Source organism: Indicator indicator, chromosome 2 (assembly GCF_027791375.1).
Source record: "Indicator indicator isolate 239-I01 chromosome 2, UM_Iind_1.1, whole genome shotgun sequence".
In the NCBI taxonomy this organism is placed as follows: Eukaryota; Metazoa; Chordata; class Aves; order Piciformes; family Indicatoridae; genus Indicator; species Indicator indicator.
The window spans coordinates 7694741-7715339 of record NC_072011.1 but is presented as its reverse complement, the minus strand read 5'-3'; the positions used below and the strand labels follow the sequence as shown (position 1 = coordinate 7715339).

The 20599-nt window shown below is 42.3% G+C and overlaps 1 protein-coding gene across 2 annotated transcripts in view; it reads right to left on the bottom strand.

The window, feature by feature from the left end:
• Positions 1-4502: 4502 nt before the first annotated feature.
• The window catches only part of ORC3 (origin recognition complex subunit 3), a 43043-nt gene continuing 26946 nt past the window's right edge, over positions 4503-20599 (bottom strand). The window contains exons 14-20 of one of the 2 annotated variants that reach the window (XM_054399170.1): positions 17949-18082; positions 15426-15508; positions 14000-14097; positions 12949-13090; positions 7748-7864; positions 6218-6297; positions 4503-5050 (exon numbers count right to left, since the gene is read on the bottom strand). In XM_054399170.1, the coding sequence (XP_054255145.1) occupies positions 4945-5050; positions 6218-6297; positions 7748-7864; positions 12949-13090; positions 14000-14097; positions 15426-15508; positions 17949-18082 (760 nt within the window). In that variant the 3' untranslated portion in view covers positions 4503-4944. The remainder of the gene's footprint in view (positions 5051-6217; positions 6298-7747; positions 7865-12948; positions 13091-13999; positions 14098-15425; positions 15509-17948; positions 18083-20599) is intronic. The other variant, XM_054399171.1, reaches the window with a different exon arrangement.

Genomic DNA, 20599 nt, shown 5'->3' with positions numbered 1-20599 from the left:
GTGGTATAATAGTTCTTTGTACCATTTTGAATTAGTGGAAGAGTTTTAGTTGAAATGTTCTCGAGCCTGCAGCTGGTAGATACATGCATTAATTGGCTGATGCTTATGGTACCAGAGAAGCCATGTGATGGAGGAGCTCTAGTTCTTGGTAAACTCCTAGTCAGTCAGTTCAGAATTAGGCATGTTATCACAGTATCAAAGTGTTTTCTGCTCACTTTCCTGATGTTTATCTTACATAAATATTGAATTCTTTTTACTGTACTTTCAGAATCTCAAAACTGGGAGATCTCTGCTAGACTCCCCTCTTGAGTTTTCTTTTACTTGAAGGTAAAAAAAACTGTTAAGGGTTGCAATTTCTGTTGTCTGCCTCAGAGTTCTCAATCCTCTCTGCTCATTTCTTTACTACTTCTTACTGTTAACTTGCCCAGGGTAGGAAAACCACTGCTTAGGTGGACTCCTACCCAAATTCCAGGATCCTGATACATCTTCTGTAACACTTGTGTTATAAAGATCCTTGTTCTGACTTGATAGAAATGTGTATGCCTAACTGGTAATTTGAGATAGAGTAGAATGAAGGGACTCACCATTGTCATAGTCTCTGTGTCTCATCTTATCTTTCCTTTGGGATATTATGGGTTATTATAAATAAGACGTGATGTCATGTTGGCACCCAGCCACTCCTGTGCTGCTCCAAATTAATGCATAATAAGCAGTCTTCTGGCAGGTGAACTATAATGCCACCATGACTGCTTGTGCATCACAGCTGTGGTATGCTTAATTTGTTCCTCAATTGAAAATGAGGTTGCATTCTTTGATACAATTTTTTAACCTGCCACTTGTTCCATCTTGAACTTTAATCTGGATCCCTAATCTCTGTGCCAGTATCTGATGTGCTGAATTTCACATGAAAGGCTTGTTCTGACAGGTGACCCCTTGGTTACTGTTGAAAAAAAAATAAGGAAAACTGGGGTGCTGTGAGGAGCAGGCTGGTGCTTAAAAACAAACCTGCTTGGAGAGCTTTTTCAAAGGCTTTTGAGTCAAGTGGAAATGGGCAGCATTCAGTAACTAGTGAATTCTTGGCTCTGCATTTTGTGGTGGGTGGCTACTTGTAGAGTATTTTTGCAATTTGTATGTAACTCTGGTCTGTCCAAAAGCAAAGCAAGCTGAGGACGGTTCATTGCAACTTAGCAGAGTTGAAACCAAAGGTCTTGGTTAAGCTGGTTTTAAGGTAGTGACATGTAAATTATTTTCCAGCTCATCTCAGATACTGTTATACTGAAAGCAGCATGTACATCCTGACTGTGGTTTTTGTGTCTAGATGTGAAAGCACATAACCGTAAGATTATTCAGTGTTTTTCAGGGTAGCAAAGGAAGGAGATTCAAGCAATCTTGTGTGCTGATGCTTGAGATCTGCCTATGTACTCTTCCACCAGCACGACCATTAGCAGATTTTGGTTAGAAGCTGTTTTCTGAACACTTCTGTTCCCAAGCTGGAATGATTTAGCTGATTCCACAGTAGGGAGGAAAAAAAGCCAAAGCTAGAGAACTATTAAGAGTTCATGCTCTTACTGTGTGTGACCTTTGTATTGGAAGCCATTCTCTGAAATGAAAAATTGGAGGATGAAAGGTTGCCTTTTACAGGTACCTGGCATCATCTTGTATTTTACTGCTCTTGCAGACACGTAGATAATGGAATAATTACCAAATTTGTGTTGGGAACCAGTAGTGCAGTAAAGAGGTGTCAAAACCAAGCCATCTGTAACAGTAAAGAAAAATGGTGAACTATTCAAACAGGAACTAAGGTACTTTCAGGTCTGAATTCTGGCAGGAGGTTTGAAAAATGTGGCTGCTTAAGAATGTGATAATCATCCCTTCTGGAGTGAGGGGATTATTAGCTTCAGAAGGGATTTAGTGGGTCCTGTTTGCTTTCAGTGAACATTGCAGCCAGAAGATTTCCTAGAGTATCTGCAGAACATACTCTTACTGTGCAGACAGTTGTAGAAACTTAACATTTTAAAGTGATTGAAATCCATGTGTGTATTTCAGCTAACATACGTGAGGGCAAGTTTGGAATATTTACAACAAAAAGTAGATTATGAACCAACTGTAAAATTCATACTATGTAGCCAGATTATCTGCACCCAGAAAGCCTGATGTTATTAGACCCCTAGCACAAGGTGCATTTTCACAGCTCTAGTGTCTCTGCTGTTACTGATGTTGGTTCAAAAGTTGGCCATGTTAAGCTCTTTCCAGGCAGCTGAGACTGACTTAAAAGTCCAGCCTTTGAAGAAGGCAAATTAAATGGAATTTACAACCAGTTTTAAGTGCCCAATCTTCATTTCCTCTTTGCTGATGAAAATTAAATTACACAATACATTCTGCATGATTTTAGTCAAGTGTTTCCTCTTTACGTCTTACAGTCTGAAGTGTGCCAAGTACTAAAGATTTGATCCTGAGAAACTGTATAGCATAGCAAACCACAGGACTTCAGGCTTCAGTGGGTATCAATTACAGGGAAGAAACAGCCAGTAACTCTTTTTTAAGGTCATGTGGCCTGCACATTTGGGGATTAAAGGCCACACACTTGAGGCTTGCTTCTCTTGAAAACAAAATTGCAAGTATTTTCTTCTCCAGAGGTGTGGAAATTAGATGGTGTGGTCATATCTTGCATTGGGTGTGGGCAGGTTAGGGAAGGCTGGACAGAAGTGACAGAAGACAGCTGTGTGGAACACTCATCCCCATTGAGCATTCATCTCCATATCCTCTCAGGTCAGTGAGACAGCTGGCTCTTTGGCTGCTCCCTTCCATTTGTCAAATGCAGTGGCAGTTTCCTCCTGGAACTTCCTAACTTTCTGCTGCTTGAAAATCTTTTATATGAAAGAAAACTGATACAGGTCACCTAGATTGGTCTCTGGTGGTGAAATTTGTGCTGGTGGAAGATAGGAACTTCTGCAACTGCTCCACGGAGATACTAAAAAACCCTTGCTCTCGGTTTTCATCACTGTTCTCCAAGGTATGTGTTTAGGCAGGAGAAAGGCTGATAAACTCTTCTCAGGCTCTTAATTTGCCTGGCAACATTTAGAAGTAGGCCCTCCTTTAAGTGCAGCAGGAAGTGTGACTGTCTCTGCAATTAGAGGAATTGGAAAATACATGACTCCTACCCTCTGAGGGTATTTAAACCAACCCAACCTATCTTGCATACATTCTGGGTAAACAGCCTGGTAAGTTACAGGTTTTTAATGCTGCTTTCCCCTTTCCTAGTAGAGATCTACCTTCTGCAAGTGATTCCATCTTCAACCCTCCAGGCTAGTTTTCCATTTTGAGTAGGCTGAAGTGCCAGGGGAACCAAGTGGGAGCATCTGAAATTACAGTGATGGCAGAACACATGCACTAAGAGCAGCACTTAAGTGCCTCAAATAGAAAGAAGGTCTCTAATCCTTTCTGGGTCAGCTGAGGAAGTCCGGGATTTTTTTGGAGGCAAATAGAGTCTTGTACAATAAATGAAATAATTCCCTCTCAGCTTACTTAAAAGTTGAATGGTACAAAGTCTAAATGCTTTTCTGTAATTGCAGCCTTTTCCTAGGTGATAAGAGTGACCTCAAGTCTCCACCCATACTGCTGCAATGCACGTGTTGGCAGCCCAGGGGACGGATTATCAATGGATGGCAGACATGGCAAAGGGGAGTCCCTGTGGCTTCTAAGGCTTTTCCTATGGTGGGAAAACAGGGGACACTGCTGCCAGCATAGCCACACTTGCTCCCCAGCTGAGGCTGAAGCTCAGTGCAGTAAGGGCTGCAGGGTAGCTTTTGAGTGCCAAAATAAATAAAAAGATGGTTTGGTTAGGACATACCTCTGTTTCTTGGATACCTGGAACCAAGTCTAGGTTTCTCTTAACCTGAGCTTCCTTGGGCACAGCACACACTTGTGTTTTTTTGTTACAATATCAGGCACTGATTGTGTCTGAAGAGCAGTCTTTCACTCCATCCGGTCCAAAGTAGCTGTGAGCCTTCCTACAAAGAGCACAGGGTTGGTAACCTGTAGGGAGGTGCAGTTACTGCTCCATCATGGCAGAAGCTCAGAGAGTACGTGCTGGGCTTCCACACAGCATTTGGTAGAGAAGGTTCTTTTGACTGAAGATGCCTCAGATAAGCAGTGCTGCTTTAACACAGCCAGTAGTTGTTTACACACAGGTGTTTGCTTGTGTACAGTACAAACCCTCAACAAAGACAAAAGTTGCTGTGTACTTTAGGTGTGGATTTTGCTACCTTCTTCCAGTGCATGAGTGCCATGTTCTCATTTAATCTATGCTGATCCAAGTTCTCCTGCCTAAACGTCAGCAGAAAAAGGAAATGATTTAAAGAGTTTGCTCTTTTCAAAGAGCAAAAATGTCAAAATTACTGTCCCTTTCTCCTCACAAAGGAGTTTTCAGGCAGCGATGACCACTTTTGGTTTCAAGAACACGCAGCAGAGGCTGAACATAGAATCTTGACTTGTGTCCTGTTTAGCATACTTAGCTTTATTTATTTTTAAAGTTGTAGTTCAAGGATCTGGAAGGCATTTCATGACTCAAAGCTCATCAACCGATGAGCAAGTTAATAACACTGCTTCATCACTTCTGTTGCTTCCAGAGCCAGTGTTGTCCTTTTGCTAGCCTGAATGATACCCGTATAGCATTAAATGCCACACATCAAAGAAGATAAAAACTGGCACACCAATACAGTATCTGGAACACGAGCATTAATGGAGCAGTACATTACAGAGGGAGGCTGACTATTATAAACCAGCATTGCTATTCATGCCCATCCAAGCCCTCAGAATGTATCTCACAACATTCAGTCATCACTGACTTTGACTCAGTATGCAAAGGAAGCGCAGGCTAGTTCAGTGGGGACAGCTATTGCACAATGTGAGGAAGAACAGGTTTATGAAGATCTCAATGGCACATTAACAGCCTCCCCATGTCAGCCTGGCCACGTGGTCTGTCTTCTGCTTACTGGGCTTTATGAAGCCTAAGAGTTCCAGTTCAGAAACAGCTCGAATAAAACGAGCACTGGACAGTGCAGTGAAGGAAAGAGATCCACTTTGTGACATATCTCAATACACACACCATTCTCTCCAGGAGGGGAAGAAAGTGCTAAGTCATGGTCAGCAGATGACACCAACTGCCCTGTGCACACTAAAGTTCTTGGAAATAAGGGGCAAAGTGTGACTTGCCTACAAAAGCACAAACCTTCACTCTAATCAGTGTTTCTTCTGCTACATGCATACCATGTGGCAGTGAAGGAAGGTCCTTTCCTCACTGCTAAGAGAAGCTTCAAGCCTACAAAATGTCATCTCTCTGAGAAAGCATTTGCACTTTCATGTCCCTTAACAAAAACATGGGAAGATAGATGGTTACACAGATTTTTTTGTGTTGAGGTTTCATAAAACATCGCCACCTCTGCTTCCCTTGCTAGTCACTGCATCTTTCTTGCTGCCTTCCTGACACACAGCTACATATGCTTGAGTTAAATTGAGAATTTAGTTGTGTTATTTACCAGTAAAGCTTCTAAAAAGGAGAGGCCTTACGCTAGAGGAAAGCAATGTGTAGTATTAGAGCATACAAATATTCTTAAGCCTCTTTTTGTGCAACTGTTCATCTCTCTGGCAGCACTACTCTTGAAGCCATGAGTTCTGTTTTTAATGCTCATCCTTCAAATACTTTGCAGACCTCAGTTAAGAATCAGGACAAAGTGATAAGAAGCAACATGGCTGTTTTGTGGGAAGCAAAATTAAGGTACTAGAACTCAGGGCTTCTACAGAGACACTACCTTTGTAAGCATGCTAATGCTTCTGTCTTCCTCATAATGAACTAGTGTCTGCAGCTGCTCCCCACCTCACAGCTCTCCTATCCTCTGCTCCCCAGTAATGCTCTCCCCCTATACAGCAGCTGCATCAACTCTCAGATGATTTAACAGAGTAGAACAGTTCAATTTGTTTTATGGATTTTTGGTTCCATTTCAGACCCAAACAGCTCCTAAGGACAAAAGCTGTTCTCATACCACTCTGAGCTTGACTATCTTAAGCTGCTGCATTTCTGTGATGTTTTCAGTACCTTAAGGCTGTTTAAACTAGTTGTCTTCTTTTTCTGGAGTTAGTTATCAGTGCATATAAAGCAGTATTTCAAAAATCCTACTTTTTTAATAAACATTTGAGTGACAAACATGAGCAAGGATACTGGATAACGTCATCATCCTGGTCTGAGGAAGCTGCATCTGCATTTGGTCCCTCAGCTGCCATCACCACAGTTGAGAAAGCCTAGAAAGGGAAAAAGCAGCACAGAGTTAACACATTACATAGAGCTGCATTTAAAATAATGAACTCTGAGCTGATGACTGTCACTCAGGAGGAATGAGATCTTGGAATAGCAACTCCAAGAGAATGTCAGTTCAGCAGCAGTTGAAAGAGCAAGCAAGGTTACATATTACCATGGCAGGAACACAGAATGAAAGACATCACTCTGAACTTGTGTGCCTTCATTTTAAATCCCAACACAGCTCTGGTGCATGACCCAGCCTCAGAAAAAAAAAAAAAAACAACAAAAAAACCAAAACCCCAAAACCCTGAAAAACATTCTCAAAGTGAGGCTGATGAAACATTCTGGAAAAATGAAGATCAGCTGGCTGTGAAGAAATCTATAAAACTGAGGGGTGGCAAGAGGCTGTGTAGGAATCTTCTGTCCACTTGGTATTCTGAATTTCAAGAGAAGACAACAGCAAGCAAACCATACTCAGGACAAGTAAAAGGCATGTCCTCTGCCCTGCAGAGTACACCCACAGAATTTCTTGTCAGAGGATGCTGTGCTTGCTTCAAGAAGTTCCATTGGAAATGTAACCTTTTAAGCCAAGGAGGCTTACAATGTACAGAGAAACCATTCCAGTGCAAGGAACTTTAGAGCCAAACCATGACTGTTAGCTAGGGTGTGTCTAGAGAATGTTAATCATATTAATCTTAGAATCATAGACTGGTCTGGGTTGGAAGGGACCTCCGAAAGTCATCTAGTCCAAACTCCCCTGCAGTCAGCAGGGACATCCTCAACTAGATCAGGTTGCCCAGAGCCCTGTTGAACCTCACTGAGTATCTCTCCAGGGATGGGCCCCCAACCACCTCCCTGGGCAACCTGTTCCAGTGTTCCACCACCCTTAAAGAACCTGTTCCTAACATCCAGTCTAAATCTGCACTTTTGTAGTTTGAAGCCATTGCCCCTTGTCCTGTCACCACAGGCCTCTGCAAACAGTCTTTCTCCATCCTTTTTGTGGGCCCCCTTCTGGTACTGTACATTCTCTCTGCTTCTGGTTACAGTAGGAGATAGGCTAGAAGGACATTTGCTCTTCCCTAGCACAAGTATTCTCTCCAAGAGCCAAGCAGCAGCGCTTGCCTGCTTCCATAGAAGTGTCACAGCATACTTAAAAACAAAGGGGGAAAGAAAAGTAGGCTGCATAAAACCTGATCAGTGCCCAGCATAAAATGGCAACAGATGCAAAAGATTCTCATCACAGGGTAATAGTGTTGAAAAATAAATGATTCACAGTAGTCAGAGGAAGGTTCTGTGGGCTGGTGATTTGAGCAGCTGTGTGTTCCTGCACAGGAAGGACTGAGGCATGCTGTGATTGAAGCTGTCAGAAGGGGCTCTACAGAAAAGCAGCCATGCAGCATTTAAATCAGAAGACTGAAAGCAGTTCAAGGTACTATTTGCATGGTCACCTACCTCTAACCAATCAACGAGATTGATTAATCTGCCACACTCCAAGTGGAGCCTGTATGCTATGCATATGTCAGGGGCTTTATTAGAAATGCTTCCTCCATCAGTTTTCAAAGCTTGATTCTGATGACAAAAGCAAACAAAGCAATAACTTTGATCAGTTTTTAATCTTGAACAATCTCTAGGGCTACATATAACAGCATTTCAAGAAATTCACATGGCAGGTAGTTCAACCATGTGTTTGTCTTTTGGGTTTAATGGCAAGTTGAGAGTAGAAAGGGAAAAAAAAAAACAACAAAAAAAACCCCGTAACACAATCCAAACCCAGGAAAGTCAGAACACACACCATTAAAAAAATCCCAAGTACTTCACTCCTGGTGTTCCTTCTACAATTTTGTACACTTAGTCATTCATTAGAGTACAGCCTGCATGTCTGATGAGGCTTCTCCCCAATTCTTTTGCTGGTTCTGTTTACAGATCAGAGGGAAATAGCCTGTTCTATGGACTCAGGAAAAGATCGGTCTCAGCCTGTACTATGTCCCCCACCGCTCCCCCAAGGAAAGAGGAAGTCTTAGTATGCACTATCAGATGTACTAGAAAGCAAAATTGCTTCTCTCATCTTTCAGCTTTATCTTTGAAATGTAGCAATCATTTCTCTGGCTTGAAACTCAGCACCTAGAAAGGCAAAATCTTGTTTCTCAAAAACTATCCTATACATCAGGAAGTTCATGTTACCAGCACTGAAGTGATGCTTGAGAAGGGAAAAATACAGAATCACAGAATTAGTCAGGGTTGGAAGGGACCTCAAGGATCATCTAGTTCCAACCCCCTGCCATGGGCAGGGACACCTCACACTAGATCAGGCTGGCCAGAGCCTCATCCAGCCTGGCTGCAAACACCTCCAGGGATGGGGCTTCCATCACCTCCTTGGGCAACCTGTTCCAGTGTCTCACTACCCTCATGGTGAAGAACTTCTTACTAATGTCTAATCTAAATCTGCCCTCCTCCAGCTTAGATCCATTCCCCCTGTCCTATCATTACCTGACACCCTCAAAAGTCCCTCCCCAGCTTTCTTGTAGCCCCCTTCAGATACTGGAAGGCCACAAGAAGGTTTCCTTGGAGCCATCCCTTCTCCAGACTGAACAGCCCCAACTCTCTCAGCCTGTCTCCATAGGAGAGGTGCTCCAGCCCTCTGATCATCCTGGTGGCCCTTCTCTGGACACATTCCAGCACCTCCAGATCCTTCTTGCAATAGAGGGCCCAGAACTGGACACAGTACTCCAGGTGGGGTCTCATGAGCAGTGTAGAGCAGGAAAATCACTTCTCTCGACCTGCTGGCCACACTTCTCTTGCAGCCCAGGATACAGTTGGCTTTCAGACTGCAAGTGTGCACTGGTGGTTCACAGTGAGCTTCTCATCCACCAGCAGCCCCAGGTCCTTTTTTTCAGGGCTGCTCTCAAGCCAGTCACTGCCCAGCCTATATTGTTGCCTGGGATTGCCCCAACCCAGATGCAGGACTCTGCACTTGGTCTTGTTGAACCTCATGAGGTTGCAACCTCATACACTTGAGCCAGAAGCAGGTCCCTGCAGAGCTGTAGATCTCTTTCAACGTTTTATACCAGTTAATTTCCACCCCTTCCCCCCTCCTCCCCCCCCCCGCAGTTTTTAGTTTCATGCAGTCTGAGAGGTCAGCTCTCTTAACATGAAAACACCCACTGATTGTTCCTTTTGGTCCAAAGAAATGTTTGCTAAAATGCTCTATATGCCAGTAAAATACACAAGCTCTTTTTGGGACATCTGCAAAGCCCTAGCAAGGATACCTTTCTAAATAAATGCTTCTCAAGATTGGGAAAAAAAGGTGGGGCAAAGAATGCATTTTTGCTGAGGAATCCCTATCTTGCCTTTTGTAGGTCTCAATCCCTGAAATTTGTGAGACTTGGATTCATTTTGGACTCTCATGAGACATTTCATAAGTTCCAGAAAGCCTAACAGTGTTTATTTATTCTATACAGGGAACACAGAAGCTGCAGACATTAGGTTAGTGTCAGTTCAGTCCAGATGGTGTCCATATAAAGTCAGTGTAACACAGCTAAAGCCTCCAAAATGTTACAATCCTGACGTCATTTACCAGACCATAATTCAGGAAAGTTCCATAATAGTTTCAAACCCTTCTGTGTTACTAGCTGGCACAGGTGAAGTTACACCTTCTGGCTGATCTGGTGGCTCACCACTGCCCAGAGGGACAACCCTAGGCCTTTCTTCCCCCTCCTCTGCTACTTCTCCCAACTCTGTGGCTTCCTCCACTTTGCATTGATGTTCTAATCTAATCTAAGGCCAGAAGTTATTGCAACCAAGAGAAGATGTGACATTGAGTGTTAAGTGCTCTCTCCTGGAACAGGCTCATCTGTAGAAGTTAATTTCTAGCTGGACCAGGCACAAATGCTGAGGAGCATCCAGAGAAGGCATTACTGACTGGCTCTGCAGGATCTCTGCCAGCATCTGAAAGGTTCAGCCTGCCTTGTGATAACTAGGCCAAGTCTTTGCAGCCTACCAGGAGGGAGCTGCAGCTGCATGCGGGGAAACCTCAGCTTCCTGAGGCAGCAGCACATGCGTTCTCCCCAGAGGAAACAGCCAGCAGGAAGCTGCCTGAGAATGAGCAACCAGTTGAGACCACAAATACAGCACAGAGGTGCTGTTTCAGAAAGAGATTGCAGTGGGAGCAACCCAGCACACTGCTGATGTGCTTCTCTGGTTTAATCCTGCCCCAGAGGCTTGACAAGAGGACACACTCCTCCCGCCTTGCCCTAGAATCCATGTTACAACTTTCCCAGGGACTGAATGCTAACATCCCATCCCTGATACGGGACCTCAGTTGCAGCTTGGGGACCTTGTGTTTCACAGCAATGAAAGTATCTTCATGGGTGATAGGGCTTCCTTCTTGAGATCCACATGAAAAACTGCCCTTCTTAACCCCAGGTCAAGAACAAAACTTGCATGACCATCTAAACCCCAGACAGATCCAAGATCAGATTTTCTTGTGCTGACACAGTAATTAAGCAGTGCCTTGCTGGTATTCTAAGTTAGAGCTTGCTGAATTTTCAAGTGAACAGGGAAAACAGAATTGCACTTTTTTTGTGGGTTTGGTGGGTGGTGTTCTGGTTGGGGTTTTTTTGTTTTGGTTTGGTTTTTCCATGTGTGTGTTGCTCCCCCTCTTCCCTCCTCTCCCTCATAAGTATGATCCTTGGTTCACATTTTGCTGAATAAATAACTGGGGCTAGATGCCTGTAAGAAATGCACCACATTAATCATTTGCTGGTGCTCCACTGAAGCAGATCCTTTTTTTCTGTCCTTGCTTTCTAGAAGAAACAGGTCTAGAGAACTTTGCTCTGGTGATGGCCCAGGAAAGTACAAGCCATGCAGAAAGTCATGGATACAATTAAGAGAAAACCATTTCTTTGACTCACGTGGATTAAAATGCTAAGCAAGGTATTCAGCCAATACTGCTGCTGTTAGAAACTGTGCCAAAACTTCACAATCTACTCGGAAAACACGGGAAGTATGTTAAAGTGTGTCAGAGAACAAAGAGCAGGATGACAGAGGGCTTTAAATCCTGTCAACTCAAACAGAATACTTAAGCACATTGGTAGGTAGGTTTTGCTGGCTCTTCTATATTTTCACAGGTTTTCTAAAAATATAAAATACTGAGTGAGGTTCAGATCAAGTTTCTTTAATGGTAGCCCACTTGTTAACTGCTGTTTTCCACAAATAAGTGGGTTTAAAATATCTCCTGCCTGCAGCAAAGCTGACAACCCTCATTCAAGGGAGACAGGGACCTGCTGGAGAGAATCCAACAGAAAGCCACAAAAATGATTAAGGAACTTGAGCATCTCCACTATGAAGGGAGACTTAGAGATCTGGGGCTGTTCAGTCTTGAGAAGGGAAGCCAGAGAGCATGTGATCGATAGCTATAAATACCTGAGGGGTGGGTGTCAAGTGGATGGGGCCAAGCTCTTTTTGGTGGTGCACAGTAATAAGGAACAAAAGGTACAGGCTTGTGCATAGAAGATGTCACTTCCACATGAGAACAAACTCCTTTACAGTGAGGTTGATGGAGCACTGGAACAAGCTACCCAGAGAGGTTGTGGAGTCTCCTTCTCTGGAAACATTCAAAACTTGCCTGGGTGCATTCCTGTGTGGACCACCCTAGGTGATCCTGCTCTGGCAGGGGGGTTGGACTCAGTGATCTCTGGAGGTCCTTTCCAACCTCTAATGTACTGTGATACTGTGAAATAGAGGCACAGTGCCAACAAACCCAGTACCAGCTGGGTTGTAGATTTTAAAGACTGATCTTTATCAAGTATGATTTCTGGTAAGTGTTGGCTTGGACCCAAGTAACATATAATCACTCAGACACAGCTACAGTCAGTGTTCTTGTTTTCAAAACTGTAAGCACATTTTATAAAAGAAATGTTAGGGCACAAGGGCAACTCCAAATAGCATCTCTAATCAAGGACAAAACAAAGAAATGTTTGTTCACTCCTTTTCTGAATTCCACTCTCCTCCTTTCTTTCAGTATCATCCTGTGATTTTGACTTATGAGAGCAGTAGAAAACGGGGTGCACTTCTTGTCCAGAAAAGTGCAAGGTGAGCTAACAGGATCAGTAAGAATCCTTTTCTGAATCCAGAAGAGGTAGGATGTCAATACACAACAGATACTAAAATGAAAACAAAAGACTTTAAAGTATGCAGTATTTAGGCTGTTGCTAATGTCATCACTCTTCATGAACACAGCTTTCACCTTATGGCAAGCCTACACAGGAAGGACTGAGCCCCAGTCCTGTAAACAAAAGTCTGTGGACAGAGCCACAGACTATTTTTCCCCATGAACAGTCATCCCATTTTTAATGGAAGACAAAATGACTTTCTGCTACATCTGCAGGAGAAAGAAAAGATCATGACTAGAACAGGCTGTGTAAAACAGATTCTTCATACACAACTTTCCATAATTAGCTGCTTTATTTCAGCCAGCCAGATTCCCTAGCTCTCTGCAAAGTCCCCAGCTGCTTATCAGCACTAACTGGTTCTCTGCAAAACAGCTGAGTATGTGCCAAGCTTCATGAAACAGCAAAAAACAGGCCTTACACACCACCTCACGTGCAGCAGTCAGAAACCACGCCAGCTCCACAAACAACTCAGTGGTTTCTTACCTTCAGGTAGCAGTAAGGGTTATTTAAAGCTGTATGGAGTGCAATCCTGGGGGCAGCATTCAAGTGCTCACGCAGAACACTGGCTGTGTTGAAATACACTACCTCGTGCAGAGTTTTGTGGTCTGCAGGAACAAGGTGCTCTCTGAAAAAGCAACATGAGGTACAGGGGAAGGAGGAGAGATACAGGCTTTAGCTTAAGGGAAGCAACACAAGTCTGCTGCAGTCAGAGACACAAGAATGTGTGTTTCCCCAAGCAGTGCTGACAAATCTCTGAAAAAACAAGATGAACAGAACTGAGATCAGCTTTGAGGCAGGGAAGTCAGTTAGCACCTACTCTACATGGATTTAGTGTAGACCTCTAGCTGGGTCACTGACACAAGCAAGAATAGGGGCTGCAGCTGAGATGCTAGCACCAGTCACCTACTCTGCTCCACAGACCTTGCTCATCTATCTCAAGGCCTCCTGATGAGTCTCTCTTCATCTTTGTGCTGAAATTTGAAGCTTTTTTCCTTGGCAGAGTCATACTTCTGTTAGCTTCTCTGCCTCCCCTCCCCAGGCTCTATAATTAACAAGTGCTTTCATCTCTTCCCCCACCCCAAGCCTTTCACATTTTCTGCTACAGAGCTGCCTCTAAAACCTTATCTGCTATTCTTTGCTCACTGAAAGAGTTCCCAAATTGGGTAGGATATATCACACTTGACATCTATACAGTTTCATAAGTAGAACAGATCAGAAAAGATTAGGGGAAAAAAAAATATTGACTTTATTTTGCCACATATACCCAGTCCTCCCTCAACCTTTTTTTTTCTGTAGTCAAAATAAGTTGGTCAATTTATGTGCAAATTATTTCTCCTCATTGATGGAACAGACTTTTTTTTTTAATTTTTAAATCATTATTTTTAGAGCCCTCAAAGAAAGAATAGGAAGAAAAAAAAAGTATACTTCATAATAAAAGTACAGAGACACAATTATGCCAAGATGAACATAAAATTTCTGTTGCAGCTTATGGTGCAAACCAAGGCAGGAAGATAAAAGCAGGAAAGAAGCTCACCTTACAAGGCTGTCTATACAGTCAACAACTTCAAAACGAAGCACTTCAAACTTTGTCAGTTTCTTAGACCGCCTGGATTCCTTCAACTTCAACAAAGTCTTTAAAAAAAAAAAAAAAAGAGAAAGTGGTGAATAAAACTATAAGGGAGGTAGTTATTCTCTGGAGAACACAATCTTTTAACATGCTATCGATACACCAGAGGGACAGGATGTCATCCAGAGGGACCTGGACAGTCTGGAGAGGTGGTGCCCAGGTGAACCTCAGGAGGTTCCACAAGAGCAAGTGCAGGGCTCTGCACCTGGGCTGGAACAATCCTCACTACCAATACAGACTGGGGGATGAGGTGATAGAAAGCAGCCCTGTGGAAAAGGACTTCAGGGTGCTGATGGATGAGAAGCTGGACAGGAGCAGGCAGTGTGAGCTTGCAGCCCAGAAGGCAAATCACATCCTGGGATGCATCAAAAGATGCATTGCCAGCAGACCCAGAGAGGTGATTCTGCCACTTTGCTCTGATGAGACCTCACCTGCAGTACTGTGTGCAGGTCTGGAGCCCTCAATATAGGAAGGGCATGGACCTGATGGAGAGGGTCCAGAGGAGTGCCACAAAAAATGATCAGGGGGTTGGAGCACCTCTGCTGTTAGGACAGGCTGAGGGAGCTGGGGGTGTTCAGCCTAGAGAAGAGAAGGCTCCAGGAGACCTAATAGCAGCCTGCCAGTACCTGAAGGCGGCCTACAAGATGGATGGAGAGAAACTGTTTCCAAAGTGATAGGACAAGGGACAATGGCTTCAAACTAGAGAAGAGGAGATTTAGATTGGATGTTAGGAACAGGCTCTTTATCATGATGGTGGTGGAACACTGGAACAGGTTGCCTGGGGAAGTGGCTGGGGCCTCATCCCTGGAGATATTCGAAGTGATGCTTTGACAGGGCTCTTGGCAACCTGACCTAGTTGAGGATGCTCTTGCTTACTGCAGCTGGGGCAGGACTAGATGACCTTTAGAGGTTCTTTCCAACCTAGACCATTCTATGTATAATTAATTTTTGCTGGTATGTCTTCACTGATGATGTTTGCAAATGTGATAGTGCAGTATTTAGGCCCAGCGTATTCAGTCTCAAACTGGTATGAGTTTGGGAAATTCAAAGAAGTGTGTTAAGCAGAACATGTTAATTTACAAGTTAAAGAAAGAAAACCCCTAAGTTGTATTTTAAAAATCCTAGGTTATGACAGGCATTTTCTACCATTTTCTAAGTGTCAGGTGGGCCTGACATAAGTAGTTGGTTTGTTTTGAAGTTCATTTTTAAGAAAGGTTATTTTTATACAACCTTTACTCAGAGCTCCAGCAAGCTGGGAAAAACTAACCATGGACAATTGCATCTTAAAAGATTCAGTTAAGGAACTAGTCAGTAAAGCCTACACAGGCCTAACCTTCTGAAGATGATAAAGGTCTGTCTTCTTCTGGAGCTCCTTTTGTGACGAAACGGACACATCTTGTTCTTGGAAAGCTTCTGCTACTAGAACAAAACTAGTGTTTGATATGTGGGGTAAACTTTTCCTGACTACCTATATAAACCCCCTCACCCAAGCAGTCTGAGAAGTGTTCCATTACTTGCTCACATACACCCAAACACAGGCAGCTTTTGAATCCTGCACCTTGTAAAACACTTAAAAGAACAGAGTCTGCACTGCAGCTTAACCGACAGTCATCAAATCACCAAAGCAATGCAACCCTGAGCAAAGATCCAGCACAGGTCTTGCACATCACTTGAATTCCATTTATGTAATCCTAGGTCACACTCTCAACATTTCTAAATTGGATGGATTACTACTAGGTACTACTGATGCTTTAGGAGTGTTCAAAAAGCCACACACTGTGTATTTTTCCATCTCATGACAAAACCCCCACCCCACTAAGCAAGAACTGAGAAGTCTTTTTCCTTCTCATGCAAAACGAGACAAGTTCTCCCTACTTCACCCAGAAACTGCAACCAAAGCAGCAAACCAAAAGCATGCTAAGGTATTTCCTTGTCCATTTTTCTTCTCCTCTAATTTAAAATATGATTTTGTTTTCATAACCATGTAGTCTGTTGATCAACTGCAGCAATAATTAGTAATTTTTAGGGAAGAACCAAGAAACAAAAACTCCCAAAGCACAATCAATGCCAGGATGAGAAGTGATCAAAATCAAAAAGGTAATTAGATCTCTTGCTTACTTTATTCAAAAGTAAGGTGGAAATAAGGTGGAGATTATGCCTACAGATCCCTGGTAAAGCTCCAACTGGCAATTGCATTCATGGCAATACAAAAGCTTTTTTGTGACCTTCATAGAGGGAATTGGTGTTTTCCAGTGCCCTGTGACTTTTGTGTTGAAGGCTTCAGAACACAGAAAACTTCTCTCTACCCCTATACCACTATATTTTTGAGATTATTTTTCCAAAATTAAATCTTTGAACTCAGAATAGTCTGACCATAAAGACATTTTGTTTCCTCAAGCCTGATGTTTTTATTTTTTTCAGTGCATTAGGCAGTCAGGAAGATGGGACTTTGTTATTAAAATAATAAATAAAGAAGTTTGGACTTCTTTCACTCTGAGGGCTCTGTGGGAGATTTGGGTACATAACATTTTTGGCAGACTTATGAAAACTCCTGCTAAAGATCAGCATAATCACAGAAACACGCAGGAAGAAGTCACCTAATGCCACTTCCCCTTCTCACTTGTTCATTATGACTTAAAGCTGCTTTGAAAACAAAATAAGAACATTCCTTACACCTTCTCTGCTTTAAGTTGTCTTCAAGTCTTAAGTGAAGATAAATCGTGCCCTTTGTTATTTTATACTTCTGCATGTCCATCAATTTCCAGAGTTGTCCTTGTTTTTTATTTATTCCCTCAAGGTAAAAATCCAACTCCTTAAGTCTTCTGCTTTGATTCTTTTTTTCCTGAACTAGATGGAACTTCTAAGCTTTCCATCATGGTTCAGATCCTTCAGTGCTGGTATCTTCAGTTGCATACACAGCTTATTAAAGCTTATTAAAGCGATCACATATTTCCTGCACCACAGCCCTCCTATTACTACATCTGTTAAATAAACACATGATACAGGCAAGAGCAAATTCTTCTAAACAAGCCTCTGCTCAGTCTACAGCATTACAGGACAGCTTTAATATTAGAATATTAAATTAGAATATTAATATTTGGTGGTTTGTTGCTTACTTGTCCAAATTCTGGGTAGCAACCACACTGATAATGAGCTTAATTTAATATGCATTAAACAGACTAGATGATAACCACTTTAACTTCAAAAGTAAATCATAGGGGAGCACTTCCCTGTAGTTCAAGGGAAGCAATGAAATTCCTGTTCCAGAAGAACACTGGGATGTGTCAAACTCCTGCTTCAGAAGGAATATGGCAGTTTCTGTAACTGAAGGCTGCTACTATTTGCCTTACTAAAGCATCAAACATGCCCTCAACCATGAGCAAACCAAATGCAGGGGGTTGACAAGTTACAGCAGGTGCTGGGTGTCCTAGCTCTTCTATGAATTGAACTGAAGGTCCAGGTGAAAGAACTTTCTAACCATTTGGATGAAATACCATGTCATAAGGAAACCTGCTCCTGTTTATCCTTCAGTATCTGCTTTTACTTGTTAAATAACTTTAACGATGGTAGCATCTGGCAAAATGCTCAAACTACATGTATGACAGGTTCAGGGAGGAATGTTTGCAGATCTGTCCAATTGCCTATCTTGCATCACTGTCACTGTGTTGTAAAAAGCATGAGCTGCACACCAATAAAGGATCTGAGCATTCCCTAACTTTGGGCACATACTTTAAGGAAAGTCCTGAAAAAGCTGATACAATGACAGGATATCACCAGAGAAAACTGCACCCATTGGTCAGATTATAAACCAGATTTCCTGTAACCTGGAATGGAATGTATGAAGGAACACACCCACCTTCTAGTTTCTGAAACTGGGTCAAGAACTCCTTCAACTTCTCTACTATCTTATCAAACTCTTTTCCAGAAGATGACACAAAGATTTCCACACATTGTTGAAGCATGGTTACCAAATCAGACTTATTCAACATCCTAAAAGACACAATTGTTGGCTGAAGTTGAAAGGCAGAATGCTGAAAAAACTTTCAATGTTCTCAGTAGAAAAAAAAAAAAAGTTAAAAAATCATTTTAAAAGCTCCTTTTAAAAAGATAAAACCTCCAAGATTTATAGCAGTCTTGCAGAAAAGTAATTTTTTCCCCTTGCTGTCATTAAAAGAAACAAACACATGAACTTGGATAGATGTCCTTCACATTTTCCTGGAGAACTGATAAAGAAAGCTTTTCTGCTACTCTCCAAAAAAAAAAACCCACAACATTTGCTGGATACAGAGTTATAATTTTTGAAACAGTGAGTCAGACTTAACAGCAAAAAGAAAGTGTGGTAAGGCTCATAACTCATTCCCCAGAAAAGTAAATGAAATGGTCAAACCAAACCAAACCACCAAACAAAAAAACCCCCACAACCCAAAGCCCACAAAAGCAGAGTAGTATGCATGCCACACATCCACAAAATCCATTACTCTGTGAGTCAGAATGCTTCTCAAACCAAATCCCCATTACAGGTTTCTGTATTTCATTGCTGTAAGCCTTATCACTATAATCTCAGAATGATTTAGGTTGGAAGGGCCCTTTTAAAATCATCTATCCCAACCTCCAGTCTAGCATTTACTTTTAGTTATGTATTAGGGTATTCTATAAATGTCACCAAGCACTGTTCGGTTTCAGAACCTTCATTTAAAAAATATCAAAGCAAATCCTTGCAAATATCCAGAAATGAAATCCAGAATTACAGTCATTGCATCAAGCCATTACACATGCAGGTAACTCTCTTCATACAGTGGGAGAGGTTCCCATTGCTAAACACTCCAGTTCTGAAGAGTCACACATTTGTGTCAGCCACTGTCACTGGGAGCCCTTCCCAGCCTATTCTGCTTCTGCTTGGTCTTACACAAACCAGGTGCCAAGACAAAAGTACAACACAAAGGTGCCAGGAAGTTTAAAGATTTTAGAAAACACAGCTACACAAAAGGACCAATGACAATGAAATGACAATGATCATCAGGGAGTGGGCCTCATCAGCTGCAAGAGTTTTAAGGAGGAATTTAGAAGAGGTGATAGCAATTTGTGCTCTGGTTTCTCACTGGTAGTTAAAGCTAAATGCTTGTAAACGGTAGAATTTCAAAACTTCCTTTTCAGGGTTATAGATTTTTGCAAATGTTACCTTCAGATGCACTTGTTTTGTGCAGAAGAGCATCAGGAGTTAACAGGAAGGGTGACTGTGACCACACAAAAGGCTAGAAAACATTTTGAAAGTCTTGTGGAATATAATTGGTAAGCAAGATAGCCTTCTTCCAAGCCAGACAAAACACTGCAACAATTAAACATCTCAAACAGACAAGATAACAAGACTTGGATTGCTGTGAACGGGAAAGGCCAAATTTATTTTAGTCATGTTATTCAAAGAGAAGCTGCAAGTTCTAGAAAAATGTATTTATGACCACAATGGAATTATAGGGCCCAAAGAACAGGCAAAAGGATGGTGATCACACATCAGGAAACAAGGATCCTCTGCAACCTTTTGGTCTTCAGACTACTGGTGAAGTATGCCAGCTTATCAGAGAGGGGGGTTAAGATTTTTACACTGCTGAGGAGCCAGGCATACAGCAGGAAGCAAGAACTCAGATCATCCCAAAACGGTATATAATTCTGTCTGATTACTAAGAAATTTCTGAACAAGAAGAAAGGAAGGCAAGATGAAGTCCACTGAAACTCTTCCTGACTGCTGAAGTGGGGAATCACCCGAGGAAGTGTTAACAGAGATTGTGGTGCTTTTGTTGTTGACCAGTCAGGGAAGGGCAGGACTGTGGTAAGCAGTATGTGAGGAATGGCATCAACCATTAGCAAAGTACAGTATCTAGATAAAAGACAACAGGCTGTCCTCAACGATTTCCCACATAAGTGTCCCAGACAGTTAGCTCCTCATAACCAGCCAAGTGAGAAAGTCTCCAAGATCTCTTAAATCTTCTCTGTCTCCTGGATTAAACAAGCCAATGCAAACCTGAGCTCACACACTCTCCTTGTCTCCTCACGCTATTTTCCAGACTCTAGACAACTACATTAAAGCAGAATAACCTGAAATACCATCTCTGGGGACACCACCTTTAGCAGAAGAGATAAAAACCCCTCCAAGGAAAGGCTGAAGTGGAGAAATGATGAATCACCCACAAAAGGAACTCCATGCAACAACTGAAAACTGCAGTATCAAACATGAAGGGCAAAAAGAGACTTTGCTAGAAATTGAGAAATAAACTAATAAGGAGCTTCTCTATTATTTAGTTTCTAAATACAAAGGAAAAAAGGATATAGACTCCATTATCAACATTGAAAAGAAGATGGGGAAGAGTCGTACATCAGGATCAGCAGTTGATGTTGCCCCTGGGAATGCAGAGATATTAAGGAACAGCAAGTAACTTCCATTCCTGAGCAAAAGGGGAGAAATGAAGTTTGAGTGGAAGGGGAAAGATTACACATTATCTTTTTTTCTTCTAA